We start from the raw sequence: 21777 nt of genomic DNA, 5'->3' as shown, positions 1-21777 counted from the left end.
ACTCCTGATATTGAGCTCAGACTGCTAAATACTCATTTGACCTCTACTAATTTGAAATATTAGGTAATGTACATAGTGAAGAATAGAAGTTTATATTTATTGTCTAAAGAACAAGTTTCCTAATAATGCAAATTAATTTTGTAAGTGATTTTTGTAATGGAGTAATTTGGGTAAAAGTAAAACAAGTTATTTGATGATGCTAGTGATAAAATTATTAGGTTTAACTTAAAGATCTCTACAGCTCAAGATTTTGCTATCCTAATTTGCATTATTATTCTAGGTAGAGTGAGATGATATTACATTTCTTTAAAGAAATTCATTAGTTAATGGAAGCCTAACTGATATGAATTACTGAAATCTTACTGTAATGATTAAACAAGGAATATGGGTACAATTTTTCCTTTTGACTTTATTTGTGTCTCCTTAGCAGTAACGAACTCTCCTCACACCACCGCCTCATCGTCTCTGAAATGAGGATGGGAAATCAAGCCTGTCATGTTCTTACTGTATATTTTACATGGATATGAGTCCTGGAATTGTGACAAAAATGCTCTTTTGCTTATTTTTTCTCTTTCTCTAGCAACAATTAGATATTCCCATACCCAAGTATTTTTTGAAGGAGAAGTTGGAAGTAATAAAAGGAAGAGAGAAAATCCTTGCTCAAATATTAGCGGAAACAGGATTAGACATACAAGAAATGGTTCGTATATCATCTTAACACACATTACTCTGTAGTAATCTACAAACTCTGCTTTTTATGCTCCTAATTGAAAAGCAATTAGATTATTTTTAGTGTGAGGAGAGCAGTACCTTTCTCCCCTTGTTACTCAATATAGAAGTTTTTGGTGATTCATAACTATTATTTGTCAAGAACTTAGAAATGGAGACCAAAATATAATACGCTGTTGGTTAAATCGGCACCTCTAAGATTGTGTAGATGAGCAACTCGGTTTAATTTTTTCATCTCAAATTCATCTCGCCTAAGTCAGAAGCTTAATGGTGTTCATATAAAATAATGGAGGGCTGAGATAACTTACACGGAACTCAAAAATGACTACACTTTCTAAAAAGCTGATTGACCTTCACAACCTCAAGTTCAGAGCGAACCAGACACTTTTGGCAGCTATGCTGCCCCTGCCAGTGCCGACCAGGGTGCCCAGGATGCCTCGCCTGTGCCGTCTCCCTACACACAGGCCCCGTTGGGTACTGCCAGCCTGACTCCAGGTACATGTTGAGTGGTGATTGGGCGAGATCACGTGCTCTGGGTTCACCAGCCTTATACTGTCTCTTGTTTTGAGTAGATAAGCTGCTTCCTGGGCAGAGTGGGCTCCCTCTCCTCCCTCTGTCCCAGCCTATCCAAATGACACTCATTCCCTCAGGAATTCTTTCCTGACCCCCCCTAGTTGGAGACAACTCTCCTTCCCACGCCTGTCCCCTAAGTAACTGACCCCTCTTCCACATTGTACATTCCTGGAAGTAGATCCCAGGGCTGACTTGCCTGGGTCATCTAGCCATCCTCACCCCTGGAGCCCTGAGTCTGCTCTTCAGTTCATGCTCAATCTGCATGAAGCCCTTCATTTAGTCACCCCTCCCATCCTCTCCTGAGCCCAGAGTACTGGCAAGCAAACAGAATTAAGGTTGCACAGGGGAGCAGAGAAGGGAGATTACATTGCACATACTACAGGAAAAACCTAAAAATTCCTCTTTGCTGTTTCTCTTCCCCTTTTCCCCCAGTTCCTCTTCCTCTGTGTGGGTCAGCAACAAGGATGCTCTTCCTCCCTCAGCATCCAGCCCTGGCACTGCTCAGCTCTGGGTCACAGGTTCTCACTCAGCAAGATGCCTGGCTTCTGCCCAGCTGGCGTGGCTCAGTGGTTGAGCGTCACCTATGGTCCAGGAGACCATAGTTGGATTCCCAGTCAAGGCACATGCCCAGGTTGTGGGCTCAATCCCCAGTGTGGGGCGTGCAGGAGGCCGCCGATCAATGATTCTCTCTCATCATTGATGTTTCTATATCTCTCTCCCTCTTCCTTCCTCTCTGAAATCAGTAAGAATATATTAAAAAATAAAAAAGACTCCTGGCTTCTGGCACCAGCCCTGGGCATCTGAGTGATGTCACCATGCCCTTCGGGGTCTCACTGGACCCCCACTCTCATCTTAAGCTGCTTCTTTCTGGAAAATATATGCAATATATACCCCAGGAAGAATTCTGATAAATGAAAATGATTGTCCGCTCCTACATTTGTAATGCTTAATATTTACTCTCAGAGCCTCTATCTTTGTCGCATCGACTACTCCATCCCTTAGAAGTCGCCAGTAAGGACTGTAATTACCTTCAGAACAACAGACAGCACAGAATCTAAAGGAAATAAATGCCATAAGAGCTAACGTTTGCTGGGCACCTGCTATCTGCTTAAGTGCTTTTACACACATCTTCTGACTTAAAGCCTGAATAACATTCATTCCAGTCTAACACGCGCTCTTTCATTACTGAAAATGTGTGCTCGCTGCAAAGGTGAAGGACGAGAGCTCACTGAACACAGAACTCTGGGGGACTATTGGGTGAATTTGCTTCCTCTAAGGAACCAGCCCACACTGAGGAGTGGTGACTGCTCTAGAGGAAGGAGGGGCCTCTCCTTCAAATTGGCTCCACCCCTTACTCACCAGGGAATGTGTGCAAATCACTTTACTTCTTGGAGCCTCATTCTCCTTCACCCTTAAGGGGCCGCTGTAATGCCTGCCTTGATTTGATGAGGATGTGCATGGAAAGTGTCTGGCATCTGTAGGTTCTCAGTGCATGTCCTTTTGCTGTCCTTCCTGTTCATACACACACATGTGCACACCCATGCACATACACGCCATTACACGGAGACGTGATGGCCGCGGGTGATGAATCGGAGCAGCCACACTTGGGACCTCAGTGTCTTGCGCTGTATCCTGATATCATGGCCACTGCTACCCTGAGGCCTGGACAAGGACTCAGCCTGGGCGTGGGTGTTTTTGATTCCAGTGGCCTCTCCCATCTGCCCCAGCCATGTATGAGGTTCTGCCCAAGCCAGACCACATGCACAGCCTCTCCTTCCCTCCCAGGAAAACTGAAGGCCGAGGGCCCGAGCCCGCACTGGACACATGCAGGCCTCTGGGTGCCTCTGCAGCCTTGCTCTTACTCCTCTTTCCTCCAAAACATCACATGCCCTCATCTGACTTTGCCTCCAAAGACAGCATTGTACTGCACCAGCCCGTCATGTCTGAATGTTTTGAAATGCAAACTTGTAGATACTGGAGGACATTTCATATATAAAGTTAACACTTCTCCAGTAATTCTAGCATTAGTTATATGCACCAGATCATTCTGTAATGGATTTTAAAGTCAGCATTTTACTTCACGTGTATTTTATGTTTTAAATTCCCAGAGATGTGTTTGTTTTTTGTTTGTATTATGTTTTTTTAAATATGTTTTTATTGATTTTAGAGAGAGAGGAGAGAGAAATAGAAATACTGATGAGAGAGACATCAATTGGCTGCCTCCTGAGCGCCCCCGACTGGAGATCAAGCCTGCAACCTGGGCATGTGTCCTGACGGGAATCAAACCTGTGACCTCGGTGCACGGGACAATGCTCAACCCCTAAGCCACACCAGCCGAGCTAGAGATGTGTTTTTAATTCAGGGTTATACTATTAAGTTAATGAACATCGATAGCCATTTCAAGTTTCATTAAATCCATTTTATTGGCATTCTTAGTATAATTTGCTGCCAACCTAAAATGTGGAGCTAATTAGTATTTTGTTTGGAATGGTAGAGGAAAGCTGACGGGGTGCTTACATGTGGGACCATGGCACGAGTATGGCATCTTATCAAAATATACGTAAGTCATGGGGAAGATGATTAGTAGTGAGCGGACGTCACACTCTGTCAACAGTTTGGCAGCTCTGCAGGGTTGGGCTGGCAGTACGCCTGTGATGTTTCTGGGATCAGTTGGTATAGTTAACGTGATTAAATATTGATTGATCTCAAATATTTTTTGCAGAAATTATCTATAAAGACCATGTCCCTAGAACATGCTGTGAAATTAATTCAGATTGCGGAGAGGGCGCGGCAAGGTCGCCTGAGAGCACTGTTCATGAAACAGATCTTCCTCCAAGAATTCAGAGCAAGGCAAGCCAAGATCATCGGCGAGAAAATGGCAGATGTGGGGGCAGCGGCACTGCGGATCCAGAAGGTGCGATGGGGTGGGGAGGGCTCTCCGTCCTGGGGATCAGGTGTCTGACACGCCAGGGATGCGTACCAGGGTGCAGTCAGCTCTGAACCTCAGAATTCCAAAATCTTACCTGTAGTAGAGCCGGATGAAATTCCAGAAAGATTGATTTTTCTTACCCTGGGGAAACCATTAACTCAGCTTGGTCCTGTTTTTTAAATGTTGTTATAAATAGGTCTAGGCATTTTCTTCACACGTTTTTGAAGTCATTGATAATTGTTGGAAAGAATGTTGCTAAAAAGTCAGGATATAAATCTTTAATGACTTTTTAAAACCCACTGACACATGGACATACAGTACAGAAGGTGTTGTGCCCTACAGCACGGTGCACACAGGGTCCCAGCGACCAGCGCCAGTGAGCGGGGCCTCGGTGCCCTTTTAGAAAGCGGGCCTTGAGGGTTCCTCCTCTCAGTCAGATTTATACCCTGTCGTTTTTCAAATACAGACCACATTGCTTATAGGAAAATGCAAAACACAGCATGTGACAAATTAGAATTAGGCTGGAGAGAAAGGAAGTACAAGGGCATGAGCTGGAGCAGGGAAGTCGGACGCTTGCCCCTTATTGTGTTTGAATGGCAGCGAGAGGTGGAGAAGGGTCAGATAAGAGACTATCTTCTGTCTGGTTTCTATGCAGATAGGAAGTTTTAAATAAGCATTTGAATTCACAGCTGAGTTGTGCAGTTCAACGCTGCCGTTATATTTCCCCACGTGACTGCAGAAATTTTCTTTTGTAACTATGAATTAACTCCCTTAGATCTAGTCCCATGTTCCTGCAATCTAGAAGAAACCCAGATAGGGGAATCTCCCTAAGGACAATTATAGGCCATTTCTTCCCACCCCCAACTTTACTGAGATGTATTTGATATAGAATATTGTGCGAGTTTTAAGATATATGTCATAATTGGATACACGAATATGTTGTAAAACAGTGACCACAGTAAGGTTAACTCACACAGCCATCACCTCACCCAATTACCATTTTTCCTTATAGTAAGGATATTTAAGAGCAGCCCTTTTAGCAGTTTTTAAGGGTACAATACAGTGTCATTAACTCTAGTCCCCATGCTGTATATTAGATCCCCCAAACTTACCACTCATCTTATACCTGAAAATTAGTACCTTTGCCCACCTTCACTTATACCCCCCATCCCAGCCCCTGGCCACTACAAATCTACTCTCTGTTTCCATGGGTTCAGTATTTTTAGAACCTATGTGTAAGCGAGATCATACAGTATTTGCCTTTCTCTGTCTGACTCATCGCCCTCAGCATAATGCCCTCAAGTTCACCCATGTTGTCTCAAATAGCAGGTTTTCTTTCTTTTTATGGCTGAATAATATTTCATTATATTGTAAACCATATTTTCTTAATCCATTCACCCATCAACAGGCACTTAAGGTGTTTTCCTGTCTTGCCTGTTGTAAAGAATGCTGCAGTGAACATGGGGGTGCAGATATCTCTTTGAGGTGCTGATTTTATTCCTTTTAGATCTATACCCAGAAGTGGGGTTGCTGGATCGTGTGGTAGTTCTGTTTCTTCCTTGTTTTTTTGGTGACCTCCGTGTTACTTTCCATGGCAGCCACACCCATTTCCGTTCCAATCAACAGTGACCAGGGTTCCTTTTTCTCCACATCCTTGCAGGCACTTGTTGTCTCTAGTCTTCTTTGTAATACCATTCTGACAGGTGTGAGGTTGTTGCTGGGTGGATGGGGTTTGAGGCTAGCAGGTTTCCTCCCAGGGTCTTAGTGAGTGTGGATCCAGTCTGGTCCCTGGGTAGAGGGGCTGCTCCCAGGACCCCCGTTCAGTAGGGCGGTGCTGGGACAAGGGCCCACCTTAGGGTCCATGGTTGTGTCCTCAGACAATGGTATAAACCGTTCCTGTGATTCGTTCTTTCTTAGAAATTGTGCCTCTGATGGCAGAAGAAAATGTATTCCGTCAACACTCGTGTGCACGACCTTGCATGCACAGCCTGTCCTTTGGCACGTGCGTTTGTACGGCAGAAACAGTAGGGTACTGTTCCCTTTTATATTTTTATATACAAAACAAGTAACCATTTCTTTGTTTTTAGGTTTGGCGAGGTTTCCACCAAAATAAGAAAACCGAAAGAGAGAGACAAGAGGAGATGGTGTTCCTGGGCATGGTAAGTTCACTTACACACGCACACAACATGTGTCTGCTTTTCTGAAAGACAATAGCACCTGTATGGTTTGAGTCTTCCTTCGCCAGTCTTCTTTGAGGGGAGAGAGGAAAGAAAAATAAACAACCAGTGACTGACAAACGTGGAATCACCTGTACTTGACAGAGCCTGCCTTGGGGGAGGGGAGCAGGGGTGTGCCCCCGCACCCCGCTCTGTTAGAATCTGTGGACCCCCCCCTCCCCCCCCCGCTGGATATGGACACAGGTGCTGAGCTGCTCACCACATGCTATTCCGGCTGATGTCAGCAGTGCAGTCGTCTTTATTAGTATTTGTGGAGACCAGGTTGCACTGACTTGCTGCCTCTGGGGGACAATGACTGACGCAGACTTGAAAGGGTGTGTTAGTTACCTACTGCTGCGTCACGGATTACCACCAACCGAGCAGCTTTCATACACAGGCGTGTGCTCTTGGTTGCCCTGGGTCAGGAGTTTGTGCTTGACTGGATGCCTCTCGCAGGCTGCAGTCAAGGTGTTGGCCGGGTTGGGATCCGCTCTGAGGCTCAGCAGGGGGAGGATCTGCTTCCCAGTGTGTGAGGTGGTTGGCAGGACTCCGCCCCTGTGGGCTGTTGGATGGAAGCCTCCGTTTTCCGGCCCATTGTTAGCCGGACACAGCCCCAGCTCAGTGCCATGGGGCCCCTCCGTGTGAGAACTTGGTCACCAAAGCCAGCGAGGGAGAGATGCTACATCTCCTGCAAACATCACAGAAGTGGCATGCCGCACGTTTGCCCTATTGGGTGGGTTAGAAGCAGGTCAAGGGTCGCCCACACTCAGGCAGAGGGGAGGGCAGGAGGGTGTGAGCACCAGGAGGTGAGGATCATTGGCCCCTCTTGGAGCCTCTGTCTGTGCTGGGCGTTCCCTCGTTGGTCGGCATCCCCAGCAAAGGCCTCCGAGGAGGGCAAGGTGTGTCTGTGTTTCAAGTTATAATTGTTGACAGGAAGGTGAGGCGGTGCTCGCCCGCTCACCCGATGCGTGAGACCCACTGGGCCTTTCTGAACGGCAGTCAGCCGGCTGTGCAAGACCATTCGCATGTTTCCATCCTTCACCCCCAGTTCTAGTTCTAGCTTAAGGAAATTACCAGAAATAGGGATGTCTGTGCCTAGAAGTTTCCTAGTGTCCTTTTTAGTGAAAATTGGAAATAAACAATTCTGGTGTTCAGAGTAGGGATGTAGTTAAGTGATTTACGGTGGACCTACATTCATGTAGTACCACACCCCCATCAGAAACATGTTTATGACTAATTTTTGGTGGCCCAATGCTCAAAGTGAAAATACAGGATTTAGAATTACACACAACAATACAATTTCATCTAAATATATACGCACATCCACACACATGCAAAGAAAGAAAATATACTGAGTTCAGATAATGCTAATTTTTTTTTTTTTGGTTTGGTTTTCATTAATCCTCACCCCGGGATAGTTTGCCCATTGATTTTTAGAGAGAGTGTAAGGAAGGGGGAGAGACAGAGACATTGATGTGAGAGAGACATCGGTTGGTTACCTCCCACAGGCACTCACCAGGACCGGGCCAGGGATCAAGCCTGCAACCGAGGTGTGTGCCCTTGACCGGAATCCAACTGGCGACCCTTCAGTTCACCAGGGCTGAAGCTCTAACCACTGAGAAACCAGCTGGGGCTGCTCATTTTTTAATGTGGGAACTTTGGAATATTTTTTTTGTCCATAATTGTCTGTATTTTCTTACGCGTTTGAATTTCGCTTCATTAACTGGAAAAAAAGTACACATTTAAAAATAAAAGTAAATGGCCATGGAATACTATCAACTTTTTCCCCTCAGCCCTCCAAATTGTGTGGTGTATGTGGGGAAGTAGATAGGGAATGAGCTGACATTCCTCTATACCATCCTTAACAGACACGCAGATATGAGACATCATAATATAAACAATAGATACTTCCAATTTCTACTTTAAAAATTAAACTCACAGTCAAAGATTTAATCTCAGATAATCTAAGCTGAATATAAAATTTTGTGTTAGCAGCAGTTTTAATTCAATAATTTCCATTTAATTTAACCCAGCCTGCATTTGCTGACCATCTACTACGTTCATGCACCAGAAACTTAGGGAATGGCCAAACAATATTTTTTCCATCTTGAAGCCTTACTATAGTATATTGATCCCGCAGAAAGATAGAATGTCTCTTATTATGATTTTTTCTGCTTTACTTTGTCATTTGTATCTGCTCAGCTCAAATAAAAAATGCCTATTCATTTTTCAGCAGTGCAGAGTTTGGACAATATAAAGAGAGTAACTCATCTGTTTTCTATTAAAGGTGACTTTTCTTCCCCCTCTGCGTGTGCGTGTGCGTGTGTGTATGTGTGTGTGGTACTCATGCTCATTGAAATTTTACACCATTGCGAAATATATGGATTCAATTTATTAAGAATGGTATCTTCTGCTCACTAGCTGATAACCATAAAAATTCATTACCCCAAATTGAAGACATGTTTCCAATTGAATGTATTTTCCACTCTATCACTAATTAAGATAGCGTCTGCTTGTTTTAAAATTTCATTTTTCCCTTATTTCATTTTGTTATATTATGCCAGTGAGGAAACCAGTGACTTATCTGATCAAAACTGTATATGCATCTGTCAGGGAAGCTTGACATGTTTCCAGGGGTGACTATTTAGTAACTGAAACCAGAATTAGAGCAAGAAACATCATTATGCCATCATTCCACTCCTGGCCAAATGTTTTTCTTACCATTGACATATAAATTTTTTTTGATATTGCCATTTTAAATATTTATATTCTAAAACCTACAAAGGAAAATAAATAGCACTCTAAAAATTCATGTGCAGTTATTTTAATTGGCAGAGGCAATGGGGTGGATCAGGTAGAGGGAAACTTAATGAATGTCATACATTTCATTCTGTGGATCCCTTTGAAATAATTGGTCCTACAGTCATGACCATCATATATTCTGTGTTAGCCTGAAGCTATCACTGTTTGCATTATAATGAACACTGGGGGGGCGCGCAGTAAAGAGAAAGAACTGTCACCGCGAAATGCATCAGTGGGACCCTCACGGCACCGCAAAGGCCTGCTCACTTTCAGATCCCAACGCAAAGCAGGCTGGGTACTAGATTGTTTTTAGGTCAATGAATTAGACTTATTTCTTACGAACAAATCACCCCCAGTAGGTGCTGGAGCCCCCGGCACGCTCCTTCCAAGGCTCCCTTTGGGAAGGCGGGTGCAGCACCCAATGCTTCCCCAGCCCTCAGCACCCGTGGGCTCCTCTTTGGAAAGGGCTGTCAAAGCTGAAATGAGCCAAGAATCAAAATGAAACGCTTTCATGATTGCATGTTAATATCAACCAGAAGCCATGGTGTCCAGCCGGGCCATGTGCATTATGTATTACCAGAGGCCCAGTGCACGGATTCAATGCACCAATGGGGTCCCTCGGCCCTGGGTAAGTTCCTTGACCTCTCTGTGCTTTAGTTTCTTCATATTTAAAATGAAAATAACAAGAGTACCTACATATAAGGCTATTATAATAAATAAAATAGTTAATATTGGTCAGCCACTAAAAACAGTGCTTTGCAACCTGTAAATGCCATTAAAGTGTTTATCTAAAACATTTTTAAAGAAAGTAGGACCCAAGAAACAGATTAAGCTTCCTCCACTAATCAATTATAAGCTCAATCAGACTCTGTTCTAGCACAGCTCCTAATTACGCACATTTTAAAACTACTAAGAAAGTTTTAGAAATCGGATCTAAGGACTAGAAAAATTTTAACCTTTAATAGTTTGGCACCCACTCAGCTTGGGGCATCTTCACTTAAAGACATAACGTAACTGGACTTGGCGCCGAGGGCAAAGGAAACCACCGGCTCTGGGTCTCCCTGAGGTCCTGTTGCCACGCCTGTTGTCGTCATGAGGAGGCGCGCTGGTATAAACACAAGTATATGAATACAGACCATCGCTCTAAAATGGAATGATGGAACAAAATGGCTTATTTCCATAAACCAAGGAAATGGAGCAACTGCAGCGCCATTCCCTCCACAGCATGAGGTGGTCATCCCCCTGGCAAAGTTGGAGGGGGGCGGGGACGCCTCTTGGCCCCAGGAGCTGGGCCCTAGAGCTTCCTAACGAGCAGCACTGTCTGCTGTTCCCAGGAGGCAGCGGGCGGGTTCATCTCTGGGTTGGCCACAGCACGGACCCCGCAAGGCAGTCATTTGCTTCGTGAGATGCCCCCTTCCCCTCACTGCTCTGGCTTCGCCTTCAGGGACAACAAAACACCATGAAGAAGTGAACCCCCCAACACCCTGGGCCTCTCCAGAAGGTTGCCCTCATCCAACCACCTATTTGCAAGTGCATTTGCAACTGATACATGGAACAGATTTCCATTTGGACAAATGTCCATTTTCTCTTACTAATTTGAACACGGATTTTTTAAGACAAAGCCCATGAAACATTAGCTAAGCATTTCAAGTTAATGGACCATGGAGTCCTATTTCCCCACAAACCCAGGAAGCATCCCCCGATGTTCTGTTTTTACAGCAGCATCAATTATTAATATGCATATTTCTGCTGACGGAGGACCTCGCCATCAGCGTAGGTTGCGTTATCCGGTTCCAGGTCATTAACTGTGGAAAGCTTGTAAATATAATGGTTTATTCACATGGGAAGCCTTCATTAAGACGCGTAATTCTACCGCTAATGTATTTCAATACATCGTATGTTATCTCGCTTCCTATTTCCCCTTAATATTCGTAATTTATTTTTAAATGAGTTGCTGTTGATGCGACGATGAGTTCTCAAATTTGAATTCCATATGACCGGGCTTGCTGAGGAGGAAGAGATGTTTTAGCCCCAAGGAAAAGCTGCTCATTAACGTGAGTCCCAAAGAGAGGACAACCTTTACGTTAAGAAACAACTAGAGAAAGATGCTGCCAGTGACCCCAAGTGTATGTTTGTCGGAGGGCGCCTATGGGGAGAAACACACATGGACACAGAGGTGAACAGCACTGCCTGGTGTAGCAGGAGGAACTCATAGCAACGGAGCCGGAAACCTCATGGCTTGTACGTTAATGCAGAATGACTCAGAAACTCAATTCTGAACCTTTGTGTCCTCATCTGTCCCATGGGGTGGCCAGGCCCCCATTTCCACCGCGGAGGTGGATGTGAAATGAGTAAAGTACTCCGGTGAGCCAACGTGGGGACACAGTGCAGTCCCATGGGAGCTGGGAGAGTTCCCTGTTCCACTCAGCGGTCATGGAGCGGGAGGAAGTCCGCCAGGCAGCACATGGAGAGCTATGGACAGGACACACATCAGGGTCACTACTCATTACTTCATTTTTAGGGATAACCCAGTAAAAGGCCCAGTTTAAACTACAGTTTGTATACGTACATCTGTGAAAGAAATTTGCCATAAATCACCATAAGAAGGATGTAATTGGGGGGCGGAAGCCGTTTGTGTGATTCATTGATTGTGAGAATCATAACATTAATGCAAGACTTCAATTTCACATATTCATCACAGACGGAGGAAGTTGGGTCCTTTGTAGCAGGGACCCATTTTAACATAGTCACGAAAACAGTGGGTTCTACAATAGTCCTTGGAGAGATGAGGGGAAAATCTGTAGAAGAATTATAAGACGGAGGCACTAGGAAGGGGAAGCATTACCTGGGAGGTGTAAGAATTGGCTGCTTTATATGATTAAGTTAAGGGAATGCCTATCTCTTTATAGTGACACCAAATGTATCATATAAGGTCCTGCCTTTGAGCACCTGCACAGTGAGGCAATTTAGCTTGTTTTTAAGATTGTTCTTCAAAAGGATTCTATAATTTTCATTCTAGATTCAGATTTAACGTAGTTTTGGCATTTTCTCCTGTCATAACAGTCACACATTCTTCTTACACTAAATGTAGACAATTGGTTTATTTCCTTCGACTTCCTGATACATGTTTTTATAAACTCCTATAAGTGTGATTTTCTTTTCATCTTTCTAACTTGATTTTGTGTCATTAAGTGGACGCTGAATTCCAACAACATCTGGATTGGGGTTTCAAGTTGAGAAATCACTCCCAGGGGTTCATAGGTATTTCTTGGAGGTTGTGGTGTGTGTGTGTGTGTGTGTGTGTGTGTGTGTGTGTACTTGTTACACTTAACTGTTTCATTCATTTGGAATTTATTTTAGTATATGACATGAATTGAGTCTTTAAGATGACCATTTTCCCCCAGTAATTGATTGAAATTTATAGTTGTATCCATGGAAACAAGACCTTCAATTTTGTCATCTGCTGGTTTCACAGCTTTCAAAATGGACTTTAATATTTTTCTCTTATCCTGGAAATTTCTCTACAAGGGAGCTTCCTAGCTTCCCTGGGTTCCATGCACCCAATGTTGGTGCCACTGGTGCAAGGACAGCAATCACACTGACCCCCACACTGACCCCACAGTGAACCTACACCAAGCACCCCCACCCCTGCCAGACTCCAGACAGGGCTTTCCAGAGAGGGTCCCATTCAGTCGTCACAGCCTAACGCTGCCGCCATCCTACAGAGAGGGAGACAGAACCTTCAGGGAGTTGGGGCCTTGTATGAAACCACATAGGTAGCAAGTGGCACAGCCCAGACTTAAACTCAGACGCCCTGCCCCGAAATCCCAGAGCATGGCTTTGGATCACATAAACTAGGCCTTGTTCCCTGCCTCTGCCACGTGCCAGCTGTGTACATTGAGGAACGCTGACTCGACTTTCTGGTTCCATATCCTCGTGTGATAATAGTACCTGCCCAGCAGGACTGTGGCAAGGACTACGAGATTGTTTCTGTAGAGGGAGCAAGCGCAGGAGAAGCTCAGGAAGTGGTCCCCTCAGCTGCTTTGATCCCTTTTATAAATTTCTCCTCCTCCTCCTCCTTCTCTCCTCCTCTTTCCTGTTCCTCATCATTTTAGGTTTTGTAGGACATAGAATCTCCGTCACAACCGCTCAACTGGGACAATCTAAACAACATAATAAAGTGATACTGGGATTATAACCCAAAGTATGAGTGAAATATCCATGAGTCCATATTGATATAAATAAATTATTGAATCATTTAATAAATGTGGGAGAAGAGACCAATCTAATATGCAGAAAATTTTCAAATAATTTCAGGTTCTCCACCTTCAAGGAAGTAGACGTAACTCCCACTCCTTAAGCAGGGGCTATGCACAGTGACTTCCTACCAGAGGACAGTGTGAAGCGGGTGGGGAGGAGGGGGCAGTGGTCTTAGAACGGGAAACCTGGAAGATACCACGTAAGCCAGGTGATCCAGGTTAGCAGGTTGATAGTCTGCCCTCTTGATACAACATGACAAAAATGGCACTTTACCTCTGTAGTCTTTCAGTGACCCAGGACCCCAGTCTAGTCATTACCGGATAGAGCTGTGTGTCAGTATAATCGGTTTCCTTTATAAACCTGTTCATTTTCTTTTTATTCATTTGAAAACATTATTCGTAAAAGACATCCCTAGGCTTTGCCAGACCGACAGAGGTCTCTGAGGCACAGACATTGTTAAGAGCCACTGATGGGCATGACAGATGATTAGAATTGCTAATTCCTGTGCCCCATTCCAGCTCATCTCCTTGTGACCCACAGCCATGTTCCCTTCCACTCCAGTGCCTTGGCTTATGCTGTTCTCTCTTCCAGGAAGAGAGGTTCCTTTTATGCTCTGACTCAACAGAAATCTTTTGAGCTTAGCTTTGCCCTGGATTCTGCAGGCTCTTTGCCCATTCCATACCCGATAGCCTCTTTGGGAAGGAAAGCCTACAGAAGGTGGGCAGTGGGTAAGGATGCAGATGACGGGTGAGTGGTGGGAGAACCTTCAAGAACAACGGGGTTCTAGTCTTGGACGTACCCAGTGCTGCACTGGCAATGCTTAACCAAGGCTCTCTGGGGAAAATGTATGCATATGTCATTTTATTGATATAAGGTTGTGTACATACAGTTTACTACTAATAATAAAACATATGCTCCTCTTTGTTGCCAATGTCACCTAGCCATCGATGCTCACAGAACACTTTCCTTGATTGTTACTGAGCTCTTCTGTCTGTTGTCTGGATGATAAGGGGTTGCATCTGATGAATGAGTGTAGTTCTGATATGGACAGAGATTGTTACCTTCATGTGCCTTAATAAGATGAAAGTGAGGCAACCAAAGGACACTGCAGCTTCACTCAGCCATCAGTTTTAAAAGTTGGACACCCCTTTGCTGAATCAGATTACAGTTTTGGGGCTGGAAGAATATTTCCTCAACTTCTTGTGCTAGTCACAATGTAGCTGATACAGACACGGCACATTTTTATATTTATCTGCATTGTTATTTTCCTATCGCTTAAGTCTAAACAGTTCAATCAGAACAATATCTGAAGCTCTGACTTACAGCGTTTGCTAATTTCTGTAGCCAACTTCAGGCTCCTACCTGAGTGAACACAGTTGAAAGGTACATACAGTCACCCACCATCACATGGCACGTTCAACATAGAGAAACGATGAACATGCATAATGTCAAGCCCATTGATAATAATAAAATCCAGTGAAAACAGCTAAGAAGTGATGAGATTTTTAGTATTAATGACTTTCATTTTTAATATAACTGTTTTAATTAGAAGTTTATAAAATTTAGCATTCAAAAATGGTGATTTAACAGCCAGCTTGCAAAATTCCTGAAAATGCATCAATTAGAACTCATGAGCCATTACGGGCTGTCTCCAGCTCACCCCTGAATTGGCCCTCCATTTGCTAAGTGACCTGGGCTGAAGCTCTGAACTCCCTAGAGCTCAGGATCTTACTGTAAAGGATGACTGTGTCCCTGGTCCCCAAGGTGTGATTCCTGGCACCAGGAGCCCCATGCATGCTTTCCCTCTCCAAGTCCCTTTTAGCTCTTCCCACCCAAACCCACAACATAGCACTTTCATAGGTTATTGGTCATTGTTCTAGCCTATGTCATGCATCACTCTTATCCTGCCAACTTTTCTCTAGGGATTGTAAAGAATAGGAGTTAAGTCTTGACATTGTTCTATATTTTCTCTGACCACACCCTTCAGGATGCTGGACCAAGGCTAAGCACTTGGTTGGTGCTCAATAGACAGGCATTTGTTGGCTTGCTAATCTGCAGACTTTGGGGAAGAACATTCTGACAATAAGGTATAATATCACAGTGAGTGTCTGGGTCAGCAGATAATTTTCTTTTTTGGAGGTCTCTTGCAATGGAACAGAGTTTTCAGGGCTGATGTTGGATTTTCTTGAAATCAGAGCACTCACACTCTCTTCACAGTTTTTGGCTTGCTCCAAATATATTCTTATTCTATAGTCTTTGTTCTCCCACTAACCAAGAAGATTCAGAAAAAGTTTACTTTCTATAGTTTGGGTGATTTTTAAAAAAAAATATACTTTATCGGTTTTTTTACAGAGAGGAGGGAGAGAGATAGAGAGTTAGAAACATCGATGAGAGAGAAACATCGATCAGCTGCCTCCTGCACACCCCCTACTGGGGATGTGCCTGCAACCAAGGTACATGCCCTTAACTGGAATCAAACCTGGAACCTTTCAGTCCGCAGGCCGATGCTCTATCCACCGAGCCAAACCGGCTAGGGCTGGGTGATTTTTTTTAAGGTTTACTGAATATGCATTTTTTCAAGCTAACTTACATCTCCCATTGGATTCTGGGTAATGGTGTGGCGTGAGCACCATCTTTCCTCCCCGGGGCAGTGAATCACATTGACAAATATCCCCACCAAATCTGATTCTTGTGTCCTGCGTGTATTTCTATGGGCCTTTGGTAATACACCATTGAAGATATTGGGATAATTAATTCCTCAGTGTCTAATATTTTCCAGCAGCTTTGTAACCTTTATGATCTCAAACCTTTCTGCTTGTATTTTCAGGACCCGCCTCCTCTGTTTAATGAAGTCAACGCTACAATAATCCAGGCTGAAAGGGTGACCTGCCTGCGGGATGAGCTGCAGATAAAGCATGAAGAGGACTACAAGACCGCCCTGGACACCATCAAGAGCCAGCTGCAATTAATAGAAGGTGCAGACATCAAGGAGAACCTCCGAGACCAGATCCGGCACTGGATCATCGAATGCAGGTGAGCACCAGTGGCATAGAGACCACGCCTGACTGTCTCTTGTATGTTTTCAGCACAGGAGCATGGTGATGTAGATTCACGAGGTTTTTTCGGCTTCATTGTAGAAAAGTGAAATGTCAGGGTTACGAATTCAGGAACTAATTTTTCGTAATGCAATTGCTGCTGTCTTTTCCTTTAAACACAGTTTCTATAATGCTTCCCTGACCTCGTGGACTTGAACATCATGCGCCCCACCCCCATTCCTCCTCCAAGCAGTGTGGAGCCTTGCTTTGGGAGAAATAGCTGAGTGACCTGTGTGGTTAACTTCTCTGTGGGTCAGTTTCCTCGTCTGGAACAGGAGGACAAGACTCGTACCACAGCATGAGGTTGTTAGGAAATGCAGAGCACTTAGACCTCTCTGTGTAGATCATTGTTGTTCTATTATATTGTGACCACCTGCTTATTCACACATCTGGCCTGAGAACGGAATGGTACATACAAGTCAGGTATTTGCAGTGAATGGTGTGGGCTACGGTGTCACAGTCTTTCATTTTTATCCAATTACATAATTGTGTCCGGAGGAAATAATCTTAGGATGACTTGTGGGATCATGGAAATTTAGGGAGAAAGGCATTGTTTCAAATGAATTGTCTTCTGATTAAATCTTGTGGGATTATAATTAACACCCTCATTTTTATAGTTAATGAGGATGACATGCCCAATGTTCATGAACTTCTGCCATCAGGAACTCTTCCTTCTCTTGGGACTTCAGAGAATAGGTGTCCACAGAAATGTTTTCTATCAATGGCATGATGCTTTACTTTTATATAGACATTTTTAAAATTTATCTTTATTGTTGAAAGTATTACAGATGTCCTCCTTTTCCGCCCCATTGACCCTCCTCCTTCCCACTTCCTTCCCCTCCCTAGGCCTTCATCCCACTATTGTCTGTGTCCCTGGGTTATTCATTTATGCATATAAGTTCTTTGGTTGATCTCTTCCCTCCTCCTCCCCATTCCCTCTGAGGATCCTCAATCTATTGCACACTTCCATGTCTCTAGATCTATTTTGTTGGTCAGTTTATTTTGTTCATTGGATTCCACATATACATGAGATCATATGATACTTGTCTTTCTCTGAGTGACTTATTTCACTTAGCATGATACTCTCCAGGTCCCTTCAGGCTGTCTCAAAGGGTAAAAGATCCTTCTCTTTTACAGCCACATAATATTCCATGGTATAAATGTACCACAGCTTTTTTATCCACTCATAGAGGAAGGGAGAGGGATAGAGAGCCAGAAACATCGATGAGAGAGAAACATCGATCAGCTGCCCCCCGCACACCCTCCACTGGGGATGTGCCTGCAACCAACGTACATGCCCCTGACCGGAATTGAACCTGGGACCCCTCAGTCCGCAGTCCGACACTCTATCCAGTGAGCCAAACCAGCTAGGGCCATATATATTCTTTCTGATTGGTTGCTTCAGGCTTCTTGGGATATATTCTTTGAAGTGGGATCAACTGGATCAAATGGCAGTTTCATTTTAAATTTTTTTAAGGAAACTTCACACTGTTTTCCATGATGGCTGTACTAGTCTGCAACCAGCAGTGTACTAGGGTTCCTTTCTTTCACATCCTTGCCAGCACTTATTTGTTGATTTATTGATGGTATCCATTCTGGCAGGTGTGAGGTGGTATCTCATTGTCACTTTAATTTGCATCTCTCTGATGATATGAGCATTTTTTCATATGTCTCTTGGCCTTTTGTATGTCCTCTTTGGAGAAGTGTCTAGTTATGTCTTCTGCCCATTTGATTGGGTTGTTTGTCTTCCTTTTGTTGACTTGTATGAGGTGTATGAGTACTTCATGTATTTTGGATATTAACCCTTTATCAGATGTATCACAACCAGCATCATATTCAATGGGCAAAAACTAAAGCCATTTCCCCTAAATACAGGAACAAGACAGGGTTGCCAGCTTTTACCACTTTTATCCAACATAGTACTGGAAGTTCTAGCCACAGTGACCAGACAAGAAGAAAACATAAAAGCCATCCAAATCGGAAAGGAGGATTTTGGCAATGTAGCAGGATACAAAATTAACACATAGAAATCACTGGCATTTTTATACACCAATAATGAACTTTCAGAAAGAGAAAATAACAATTCCATTTACCATTGCAACAACCAAAATTAAGATACTTAGGAATAAACTTAACCAAGGAGGTAAAAGACTTATACTCAGAAAACTATAGAATGTTGAAAAAAAGAGATAAAAGAAGATATAAACAAGTGGAAGAATATACCATGTTCATGGATTGGTAGAATTAGCATCATTAAAATGTCCATAGTACCCAAAGCAATCTACACATTCAGTGCAATCTCTATTAAAATACCAATGGCATATTTCACAGATCTAGAACAAACACTCCAAAAATTTATATGTAACCCAAAAAGAGCCTGGATAGCCTGCAGCAATCTTGAGAAAGAAGAACAAAGTTGGAGGAATCACAATACCAGATATCAAGCTATGAAAACAGCCGGTACTGACACAAGAACAGGCATTTAGATCAATGGAACAGAACAAAGAACCCAGAAATCCACCCAATCCATTATGCTCAATTAATCTTTGATAAAGGAGGCAAGAGCATACAATGGAGTAAGGACAGTTAGTTTCCCAGGTGTTGGGGTAATTAGACAGGTACATGTGAAAAAATGAAACTAGGTCACCAACTTACACCATACACAAGAATAAACTAAAAATTAATAAAAGATTTAAATGTAATTCATGAAACCATGAAAAGCCTTGAAGAAAACATGCAGCAAAATATCAGACATCTCATGTAGCAAAATATTTACTGATACAACACGTAGGGCAAAAGAAACAAAGGAAAAAAACAAACAAATGAGACTACATTAAAATAAAAATTTTCTGCATAGCAAAAGAAACCCACATCAAGATGAAATTGGAACCCACTGTATGGGAGAACATATTTACCAATGATATATAGACATTTTAAAATAAAATTTATTTTTATTTGACAAAACAAAGTAGAAAGCACTATGTACAATTACAACTCCAAATAAGCTAAAATATATAATCTATACACACATACATATACACTGAGTGGCCAGATTATTATGACCACCTGACGTATGTAGGCAAATTAGCTATACTTTCGCACTGAAGTTGCTAGAGGGCCAGACCATTATAAATAGAGAAGCAGGTTGTTTACCATGACAGTAGAAGTGATTTTTTCTGAAGATATTGGTAAACAACGCAATTTAACAGCCTTTGAATGTGGGATGGAGATATATATATATACTGAGTGGCCAGATTATTATGACCACCTGACATTTGTAGGCAAATTAGCTATAATTTCACGCCGAAGTTGCTAGAGTGCCAGACCATTATAAATAGGGAAGCAGGTTGTTTACCACCACAGTAGAAGTGATTTTTTTCTGAAGGTATGGGTAAACAATGCTATTTAACATGTCAGGTTGGAAGAAGCCATCTCCACTGGGATATGCCATCAACATGATAGCATGAACTTGATCAGCAACGATACTTAGGTATGTTGTGCTATTCAGATATTGTTCCACATGAATTAAAGGGCCCAAATCATGCCAGGAAAACATGCCCCAAACCATAACACTGCCCCCACCAGCTTGAATGGTTGTACTCATGCATGTGGGGTGCATGCTTTCATGCTGTTTCTGCCAAATTCTCACTCTGCCATCTGAATGATGCAACTGGAAACATGATTCAGTGAATCACATGACTTTTTTCCAATGCTCAACTGTCCAATCCTTGTGTTCCTGTGCGAATTGCAGACGTTTTAGCTTGGTAACTGCAGACAGCAAAGGTGTTTGAACAGGCCTTTGGCTTCCATATTCCATACAATGCAATGTATGGCCAATTTGCCTACAAATGTCAGGTGGTCATAATAATCTGGCCACTCAGTGTATCTATTCATACACACATTTAACTTATTAATTATATGTTTGTATGTGCATGGAAATCTTCTGGAAGGATACACTAGAAACTGTTAGTGTGGCTACCTCTGCAAACTAGAGCGGTGATGTTGGCTTTTATTTTATATTCTCATGTGCTTTTGAAGTCTTTTTCAATAAGCACTATTTTTATAATAAAAAGCCTAGTTAAAAATATATTAGAAGAAAGACAAGCAATGAGTTGGGCATAATCCAAAATAAACATTTAAATTTTAAAACACTCTAATGTTTCAAAGTGATGAAAGCAGTACCTGCCTGGCACGGTTGGAAATCATCTTTTGATTAAAGACTAGGGAGGCAGGAGTTGTTTCTCCCACCTGAGCTCTGGGAGGGTCATGGGAGACTTCTGCAGGCCCTGATGTCACCCGGGAGCGGCCCTCCCAACAGTGCAGGGGCTCTGGGCTCCCTTTGAAGATCCAGGCCTGGCTGGCCGGCCCCTTGAGAATGTTCATCCTGGGGTCACTGACCTGACAGTCTGAGGCCAAGTCAGAGCAGCTCCCAGGGCTTTGCTGCCTGTAATTCACAAAGATGTAGCGGTTCCTCTCTTGGAGGAATGTAAGGTCGAGGGTACATTTATCTTCTTAATTGGATTACATTGATCTGATTGACTTTGATAAAAATCCTTTTCCTTGCTCTTGTAAATCAAAGACACATAAAAAGCAAATATTGTCTTTTGAAACCTGAAACATGATCAACCCTCAGGCTAAATTCCAATAGGCCACACGATGGCAACTTAGAGAATTTCTAGAAGTTACAATTCGTGTATACTCCCACAATTTTAAATACTTATTCTTAGCTCATCTATTTAATACTTACAGTTGCCAAAAATTTTTAAATTATCTAAAAGGAAGTCTTTTTTTCCAAAGTTAAAAATAATACATGCTCATTGCAGAAAGTGCATAAGGCAGAGGAGTTTAAAGAAGAACATTAAAAGCATATGTAACTTTTGTATACAAAGGTTGCTACTGTAAAATTTTGGGTAAATTTCCTTCCAGTCTTTCCCTCTTGCATATATATTTTAATTGCAGTTTGATGGATTCTTTTTCTAATTTTTAAAAATTTTAAATTGGTTTTTCCCATGTCCTTAAAATGTTTTTCAAAAGAGGTTTTTAATGATTGCTTAACAGCCTAGTGCATGGATGCCCTAGTTAATGAATTATCTTTTTAATCTTTTGTCAATTGAAAAGAGAGGATACTATCTCAGTAATCTCTTCCCTGTCATTTATCTGCTTCTCCGTGTGA

General features: G+C 42.9%; 1 protein-coding gene across 1 annotated transcript in view; it reads left to right on the top strand.

Annotated features, from left to right (window-relative positions):
- Positions 1 to 21777, top strand: part of IQCA1 (IQ motif containing with AAA domain 1) — a 109459-nt gene that overhangs the window by 11154 nt on the left and 76528 nt on the right. The window contains exons 3-6 of the mRNA XM_006760462.2: positions 581 to 700; positions 4025 to 4216; positions 6319 to 6390; positions 16337 to 16542. Coding sequence (XP_006760525.1) covers positions 581 to 700; positions 4025 to 4216; positions 6319 to 6390; positions 16337 to 16542 — 590 coding nt within the window. The remainder of the gene's footprint in view (positions 1 to 580; positions 701 to 4024; positions 4217 to 6318; positions 6391 to 16336; positions 16543 to 21777) is intronic.

Source organism: Myotis davidii, unplaced genomic scaffold (assembly GCF_000327345.1).
Source record: "Myotis davidii unplaced genomic scaffold, ASM32734v1 scaffold370, whole genome shotgun sequence".
NCBI lineage: Eukaryota > Metazoa > Chordata > Mammalia > Chiroptera > Vespertilionidae > Myotis > Myotis davidii.
The sequence above is the reverse complement of the archived record's forward strand: the minus strand, read 5'-3'. Positions and strand labels throughout refer to the sequence as shown.